We start from the raw sequence: 8,881 nt of genomic DNA, 5'->3' as shown, positions 1-8,881 counted from the left end.
CCCCCCCCCTTAAAACTATTACAGACAATTAACAGTAAACGTTATCTCCAAGGCTGTTTCTCTGGCTTGTGTTACCAAAAAGCCGATCTGTTTGTTACAGCTGCTAGGAGGCTTTAGTTTACAGTAGCATTCAAGTTTTTCCTGTTTTGAACAGGTTATGAAGGAAGAATGGAGTTTCCAGACCATAGCCGCCAGTTGCTGCAGTGTCTGAGTCAGCAGCGTCACCAGGGCTTCCTGTGTGACTGTACTGTTTTAGTTGGAGAAGCTCAATTCAGGGCTCACAGAGCCGTTCTTGCCTCTTGCAGTATGTACTTCCATCTTTTCTACAGGGACCAGTTAGACAAAAGGGATATTGTGCATCTGAACAGTGACATTGTCACAGCCCCTGCCTTCAGCCTGCTGCTCGAATTCATGTACGAGGGAAAGCTGGAATTCAACAGCCTCCCGGTCGAAGATGTGCTGGCTGCGGCTAGCTACCTTCACATGTATGACATTGTGAAAGTCTGCAAGGGCAAGTTGAAAGATAAAGAATTATGCCCGGACGAGAAGATGAACGACGAGGTGGCCGCTTTGGAGAAAGCGGAGCATTTCCTAGACGCCGGAGCGCCCCTGGTGCGCGAGTTCGACCCGGGAAGCAAACAGAAATTCGGCGCCGCAGAATACGATAGAGCGGCGGGCAAAGAAAAGGTCGGCAGTCACCCCGGCTGGTCCTGCGATCAGCTAAGTGTCAGCTCTGTGCCGACAGAGGCAGAACCGTGCGCCGCAGCAGCTGGAAAAACAAAGGCTAATGTCAATAGTTCCGCAGGACCTTTGTCCCAAAGGTCTGTTAACCATAGCCTGGCTCCGAGCGATGTGGACTGCGCTCTGGATTTGTCTTTCAAGCCCGTGCCTGGGAGAGATTCCTTACACCCCTCCTATGTCTTTGGACAGCTGGCTTCCGACAGCCAGCAGCAGGGTACCGAGCCACTTGTTAAAGATGAACAAGACTTGCTGTCAGATCAGGAGGACGGCGAAGCCAGGAGTCCGGAGAGTCAGCATTTTGGGAATTCAGCCAGAAGCCTGGTGACAGGGTTAGGACACATGTTCGCGGGGAATGGCAGCTCTCACGCGCGGGAGGAGGATCTAGATCAAGAGCGAGACGAGAGCGAGGACGACATGGATTCGTCGGACATCTCCTCCTCAGGTGTGCTCGTGCCTCCGGGCCATATCTGCATTTGCCCCCTCTGTAGCAAAGTGTTCCCGAGCCCGCACATCCTGCAGCTGCACCTGAGCTCCCACTTCCGCGATAAGGACGGCTCCCGGACCAGGCTGTCGCCGGACGGCTCGGTGCCCACTTGCACGCTCTGCGGAAAGACTTTTTCCTGCATGTATACCTTAAAGAGACACGAAAGGACCCACTCGGGCGAGAAGCCCTACACCTGCGGCCAGTGTGGGAAGAGCTTCCAGTACTCCCACAACCTCAGCCGGCACGCGGTGGTGCACACCAGGGAGAAGCCCCACGGTTGCAAGTGGTGTGAGAGACGGTTTACACAGTCCGGGGATTTATACAGACATATCCGAAAATTTCATTGTGGCCTTGTAAAGTCCTTGGTTGTCTGAGACGCATTCTTATTAACTCGTCTCTTATTCTCATTTTCCCCCCACCCCCTTTAAAACAAAACAGGAAAAAAAGGCAGCGTTTTTTTTTCCCCGCTCCCTCTCCCCCCTCTTCTTTTTTCCTTCCTTTTATTTTGGTGATATTCACTTCAGAGGTATGATCTTTAAAAGATGCAGAGGTATACACTCCAGAGGCCTTTTAATGCAATCCTTCCACCTTTCCACCTCCCCCGCCTTTCCCCTGCCTTCTTTCCGTTCCTTTAGGTCTTTTCTTGTGCCCCCGTGTTACATTATTAATGTGAAATGATCTAAGTAATTCTGCAATGATTTAGTTTCTGTTTTCATGCTGGAACTACTTGCTTTGTGGTCATTTTTTTTTTGGTAGTTTGGAAAAAAGATTGATGACAAGTAAATCCTGGAGAAATACTTGGATTCCATTAAGCTCCCCTAGTGCCATCTGCATATTGCATACAAACATTCAAAGAGATGAGCTATAATTTAAATACATTTCAGTGTTGAGAAACTTGTCTGCATAACGCAGAGTAACAGGCTGTACTCTTTATTTTATAAAACTAGAAGAGATCTTAAGTTGGCCCAAATTACAAAGGGGGTTGAGAATTCCTGGATAAGTCTTTGGTACTGGTCTTTTTCTTTTGTTCTTCTTTTTTTTAATCTTTTCTTTTTATATTGGAATAGCTTGTGATCGGTCCTAAGATCTGAATGAAAGGTTTTTGCCTGAAGATGAATTTTCCATCTGAGCGTACTTAAATTTTCCTCTCCCACCTATCCTCCTCCACAGAATAACCTACGAAAAAGCTCTGAGCTGCTTTTGAACTTCAAATGTGGATAGAAAAAGGAAAAAAAAGCTGTCCGTGGTGTATTCACTCCTTAAATGTTGAAGGACGTGTGCTAGTATGTAGGAAAAATTGTATGATCTGTGACTATTTTTGTTCCCGCACCAACATGACGGGGACTAATCCCGTTTGCATCGGAAAAATTGCTGTAGTGAGTCAACGTGTGACGGGGTGTGAGACGGGCGCCGCGGCGCGTGGAAGCGGGATGTGATCGCAGCGCAGGCGCCGCTGGGGGAAGCGGACGGGATGCGCAGCCGTTCGGGAGCTGATGCGGTTCCTTCCGAGGAAGCGCCTCAGCACTGCAGTACCTGGTTAATCGATGGGTTTTCTTTTTCTTTTCTTTTCTCTCTCTCTCTCTCTTTTTTTTTTTTTTATCAGGCTATTGGGATTTGTGAGTTCAAGGTAATTAATACCGAGTAGGTTAGGAGATGCGCTGCTATCTCATTTGAAAAGTTTGCTGCTATGCTAAAACCAACAGCTCACAATTTTATACTTTTTTCTTTTTTATTTCTTTTTCCCCTGAAGTTGGAGATCCCTCTGGGCCAAATTCAGCGCGGTCCCCTTTATTTCTAAGGGGATGCGTGAGGATAAACTGCTTGGGGAGAACCTGGCCCGGCCGGCCTTCCCTGGCCGGATTGCTCACCAGCTTTTCAGACCTTCCCGCCTCCCTCCCTTTCTCTTTCTCTCCTTTTTTTTCATTTCTTTCTCTTTTTCATTCCCTCCCCACCGTCCCTGAGGCTGCCTGCAGCTGTAGCTAGTTTCGTCTCAGCTGCCCAGAGCTGCATCTTCGGGGCTGCGCCCGGCGCCGAGCGTCAGACTCTTCCTTTCCGGGCAGGTTCTCAGTCCAAGGTACCTACGCGCGGGACGGAGCTCCGGTCATAATATCGGAGGGGTCTGGATGTCGCTGCGCTGGGCTAGCGTTAGCGTTACTTCACCAGCTTCCCTGACACTCCTGGAATAGTTTCTTAAAACACATGCCTTTATTTTTAAATGAATGTGAAGCACTGAATTAAATTCTTTTTCAGTTGTGCTTAAAATACTGCGTTTCATCTTAAGAAAAAGTTGTCCAATGCCTTCCCCCTCTGGTCCAAAAACTGAGCACTACCTACATAAATAACATGGGCTTTTTTCCGCCCACCTCCAAGTACTTCCTCTTAAAAAAAAAAAAAAAAAAAAATCAGGATATACTTGTTACAGCCTTCTCTTACTATTCATCTCTTAAAATATGAATGTACATGTAATGTGAATTTTTACTTTTATTTATAGTTTTTTTTTTTTAGTTTAATTTCTCTACTGTAAAATATTTTTTGCTGAACCTGTTACATATGAAAGTCGTGGGAGAATACTGTATCTTGAACATAAGTGGCTTTGGTACTGTGGTCTTATTCTACTTAATCACTTTTTTTTTCCTCTTTCTTTTTGCTGTGATTGGAAATAGCACTGAACAAAATCTACTAAAATTAAGTTATTTTTCTTTCTACTAAAATTAAGTTATTTTTTTTCTCCTGAAGATACTTGATATAGTATTTATTAGATTTTTTTTTTGAAGTGGAATTATTACTGTTAATCTATTTCAAAACTAGTTAATTTACACTTCACTTTATAGCAATGGTTTTGTATGTTGAACAACATGTAAACAATTTAATGTAGAGTCAGGCGTTACTGAAGCTGGTAATTTTTTAATTTTGCATTCTTGTGACATTTCTTTTGCATTTCAGTCTTCAGTTACTTTTTTTTAAGAAGGTCATAAAATAGGATGTGCCATAAGACATCCATAGTATATGGAGCAGGGAAAAGTTTAAACAAGTTTGTGTCTGATACTAGTATAGAAATAATTCATTAAACTGATGCTATGAGCATGCTCTGTACTGCAGTGAATATGGGGCAAAAGTAAGAAAAATCTTCTTCGTTATTTTCTACATCATAAACGCACTGTTCTCTTTTCATAGTCTGGTATTTGTGTTCCCACTCCTCATAGCTTGAATTTCTAAAGTAAAGATGTTTGCACTTATTTTTGTTCTTAAGGTGACTTTTTTTTGGCTATCTCTCTGTGTGTATGTCTCTATTTTTAAGTTGCAATAGCTCTGAGCATGTTTTCAAAATGTTTCATGACTCTACAGAGAAGTACTAAAAACATTGCACACTTAAGCTTGTCTTTTCATAAACTATTTCACTGTGGGGCAGTTACTGTCTCTGTAGGGGATAGTCCTGCTCTGCATTTTAAACACTGGATTTGTCTTCGACTACAAACAAATACTGTGAAGTTAATGTAAAAAAAAATCATTGATATTTTTAATTGTTTTTAATCTTGGTGCAGTTCAGATTAAATATGTATATTTAAAGACACTAATTTTTGTGGGAGAGTTTTATAGTATACAGTATGTAGAAAAGCTATTGGAATGGAATATATTTTATAAAAATGTTCTATCACTGTTTTATAGTGAACTATTTTTTTCTTCAGTGTTAGTGTAATACTGTTAGTCTAGATACGACAATCGCAGAGAGAGTGATTTTAAGCTGTTGTTAGCGCTTAGTTTTGCGTGGAGTTCTGTTTGCAATTGTATCGGTATGTGCTGTAAAATGTGACAATCGTGCCTAGGATTGTTGTCTTTATAAATTTACACAAAATAAAACGTGCTAGAGTTGTAAACCTGAGCCTCCTCTCCCCCCTTTCCCCCTTTAGTGGAAGGGGTGTGTGGTGTTGGCTTTTTATTTTGGTTATTATTTACAGGTGTTTGTGGGTTTTTTTTTCTTTTTTCCCCTGCCCTGTCTAAATTTGGAAAAAAGCAGTCTAACATCCCTTTCTTTTTCAGGGCCGCTTGGAATTTTAGGCCTCTGAGGAATAGCTGTGTCTCATCGCGGAGCTTGACCAGCCACGTCCGTAGTCACTGGCCAGGACTAAAAACTGCCCCACTGCCCTATTTTCACCATAGTATCGGGGGGGTCGAACAGGCTCGAGCATCTCTCCGAGCCTTGGCTCAGGCTTCGTATGAGCAATTCTGCTTTACGCTAAAAAATCCGTAGGAGCGGGCGGCGTCTCGGGGCCGCGTTGCGAGCCGGCGAGCGCGGTGCGGCGAAGCCCCGCTGAGGCCGAGGCGGCGAACTTGCCTCGAGGAGGTTTTGCTTACGCACCTGGATGTTCGCGGGCTTGGGAGCGTTCGGGTCTGACCCCGCTTCTGCTAAAGCCGGCGCTAAAACTTGTGTCGAGTTTAGCGGGAGCCGGGGTTAGGAGGGAGAAAGCGTGAGCTGGGTGCGCCAGCTGCCGCCCGGGGGGCGGAGGGGGAAGGAAGTTTGCTCGCGTGTGGTTTTGCACCTGTACTACTCGTGCTACGTCTTCTCTAAGCGCTTCCCGATCGCCGCGAGGCAAAGCGTCCTGGCGGAGTCGGCACGTCCTGAGAGGGTGCCGTTTTCGGGAAGGACAAACGGCGTTTGACGCTGGTGTGGAGGCGCGGTTGTCGTCCCCTTCCTGCTGCCGCGTAGTTGCTTCGTTGCAATAACCTCGAGAGGCGAACGCGTGCCTTGCCCGAAGCAGGCTGCCTGCCTTGCAGAACTTGTGCCTCCGTCCCCTGCTGCCAGGAGGCTGGGAAGCTGCTGGAGGCGCGCGTCGCTCCTGCAGCATCCAGCTCTGGTGCGGTGAAGTGTTGGAAACAAATCTTTTCCCCCCGCCTTCTTTAGCTTCTCTACTGTTGGGGGAGGAAGGAGGCTTCTCTGCAGCTGCTTCTCTCTGTCGCTCTGTTTTTGCTCTCTCCTACCATCCTGGATCACGGAAGGAGCCTCAGAGGTGCTCCCCTCCCGGTAACCAGTGCGTCCAAGCCTCAGTGCTGGGCTATGCTGGAGGGGGGGGACACGACGGAAAGCTTTCCTTCGAGGGCTCGCGAGCTCAGGAAGAAACGAGCTTGGTGCTAGACCTGTGGGGTGGATGGTTTGCAAAGAGGCTATAAATAACCGTGTGTAGCTCGAGGAGAGCAGCCCACGTCTCCTCTGGCATGGGCATGCTGTGCCCATTTTCTTTGCTGATAACAATTGCTAATGTGAATTCTGGCACTCCAGGTCTCGATGCCTGTTGTTTTGATAGCGTAATTAAATCTTAGGAATGTGAAATATAAAAAGCTTTGAGAAGAAACCAAGCCACTGAAGGAGCAGTGGCAAAGGAGTGTGCGTGTGTGTGCGCTGAGTAAGGAATAGGATCGCTCCAGACAGGCTCTCCCGTTTGCCAGCTCATGGGTACGCTGGAAGAGCCGCTCATCTTTGCTGTGCGAACGAGGGTGACCAGCCCTGGGTATCTGCTGTCCCAGCTGCGTCTCGGCTGGGTGGTAAGAGGTGTGATCTTTCACGATTAAAATATACACCGGGTGCCTTACGTGAGAGAGGGTCGGTGACATAAATCTGAGCGGCCTGGATTCCTGCTGCTCTCCAAAAGCCTGTTGTAAAGTGTTTGCGCTTTTTAGCTTCTGTTTGGAAGCATTAAATAACTCAGCGGCACGTGATACCACTGGCTGAACCTGGTGCCCTTGGTTGGATGGTGGGGCGTGGGTTTGAACCGAATGCCTCCAGGTCACAGAGGAAGCACTTGAGGCACGTGGGGACGGTGCCGGGCGAGGTCTTCGCTGCTGCAGGATCCTCCTTATGAGAAGTGTGATGTGGACAGGCAACGTTTGTTGTTTAAATCAGATTTTTCTTCAGGCGATGCCAGCATCCAAGCCTGTGATGAGGAAAAAAGTCCCCTGTGAGAAGAAGTAGCAGGGGAAGAAGGCTGAGACCGTCTTTATATCACCGAGCAGGGCCACGTTGGCATCCAGCTTTGCTTGTCGGGTTTGCATCCTGCCATCTCGGGCTACCGTTGCCGGTGAGTGTCTTCCTGTGCCCCTCCGCTCAGGAGCGCGCGAAGCAGCAGCTGTTAGCTGAGGAAATCGATGGCAGGTGTGACCCAGCAGAAACGGCCTCTGTAGGACAAAGCCGGGCTCAAGCAAAATGGAGCCAAGTGCACGGTGCAGTTGGCGCGTGAAAACGCCTTGTACGGGCAGGAGGAGGGACTGTGAGCAGCGCTGCGGCCGACCTGCTTAGACAACATCTTGTCTCAAGTTACTCGAGGTTTTGTGCTGGGGAGGACCTGGCTGGAAATGCTGCAGATTGAGCAACTTTTATGCAGAGAGGTGTCTTTCATAAGAACGTGACCGAGGCGTCCTGTTCCCGTGCTTGCCACTTCTGCGTGTGGACGAGGCGGGGATGAGCTGCGGCGGCGGAGTGCAGGGCACTTCCCAGCCTCGCACCCTCTGCGTGCGCGCTGCGGAGGTCCGCTTTCTTCCTCACTAGCCCTTTTCATCCCAATTAGGGGGGAGAAAAAATATTTGCTAATGCAGTTTAATGGGAGGAGAGAGCGAGCGAGCAAACAAGTTGGTTATTGTTACCTTTTCCTGTTTGTTGTGCCCCTTCGTACAGCTGCACGCTTCTGCATGCAGCTGGCTCTCGGGCCCTTTCAGAGCGATCTGTCGCAGAAAATAAAAGCACTTGCCAACCTGGCCTTAAAAAAAAAAAAAAAAAAGAAAGAAAAAAGAAATAAAATCTGTTAATATTCTTGGGCCTTTTATGTGCATCAGAGTGACAGTCCTGTGCTTGCCGAGTAAGAGGAGTTTGGCAGGGGCAAAGGCTGGCGCGGCTGCAGGCTGCCAGCCAAAACAGTCTGCGCAGGGCAGCGCTGCCAGCGTTTCCCGGGGGCAGAGGGTCGGCTCCGGCGAACCAGCATCCAGCCGCCCGCTCGAATCGCCGCCCACAGCTCTCCCTGCTGGGCCTTTGCGCCCTCGCACACCCTCCTCCCGGTTTTGGTTTTAGTAACTCGCGCCAGTGTTGCAAACCGTGTGGAGCTGTTGGGGATAGCGAAACTTCTCCTGCCACGCTGGGCTCGTGCGGTGCGGTGTCCCGCCGCGGGCATCCTGCGTGGTGGCGCTCTGCTGAAGCGCTGGGAGCTTCACCGTGGGGCACGGCCCGTGCTGTGCACAGCCTGCTGTGGCAGCTGGCAGGGGGTGCAAGGGTTGCTGGACTGACCCAAAGGAGAGACTCATTTAATCCGTCGGACTCTGTCCGGCTGATGCTCAGAGCTCAAGGTAAACTAGCTACAATGGAGAGGAAGGTGGGACCAGGTAGTTAAAGTTGGAGGACTGCAGTTAACATCTCAATCCAGTAACTAAGAGCTAACTCTGGTGATGAGTTTGTCTTGATGTCTGCATAAGCATCTCATCCCTTTGGAGACCTGGTTTACTTTTGGAAACTGGTTGGTGCTGTGGCCTTGATCAATCCTGCAGTCCATTAATAGGAGTATTTGTGGGGAAGCTGCTGTCTTACCTGAGTTCCAGCACTTTTGGATGCTCTTTTGGAGAGTGTCTGGGAGCAGACGGTTTTCCCAAGTAGTTCTGAAGCAATGTATGTTGTAGACC

The 8,881-nt window shown here is 48.3% G+C and overlaps 1 protein-coding gene across 1 annotated transcript in view; it reads left to right on the top strand.

The window, feature by feature from the left end:
- The window catches only part of ZBTB42 (zinc finger and BTB domain containing 42), a 6,439-nt gene extending 1,339 nt beyond the window's left edge, over positions 1-5,100 (top strand). Inside the window, exon 2 of the mRNA XM_085310119.1 lies at positions 155-5,100. Coding sequence (XP_085166245.1) covers positions 169-1,599 — 1,431 coding nt within the window. The 5' untranslated portion in view covers positions 155-168 and the 3' untranslated portion in view covers positions 1,600-5,100. The remainder of the gene's footprint in view (positions 1-154) is intronic.
- Positions 5,101-8,881: the final 3,781 nt, after the last annotated feature.

The sequence above is a fragment of the Rhea americana genome, unplaced genomic scaffold, assembly GCF_003343005.1.
Source record: "Rhea americana isolate MKP2758 unplaced genomic scaffold, rheAme1 scaffold_310, whole genome shotgun sequence".
Lineage (NCBI taxonomy): Eukaryota > Metazoa > Chordata > Aves > Rheiformes > Rheidae > Rhea > Rhea americana.
Note: the sequence above shows the minus strand (reverse complement) of the source record. Positions and strands in the feature narration are given on the sequence as shown.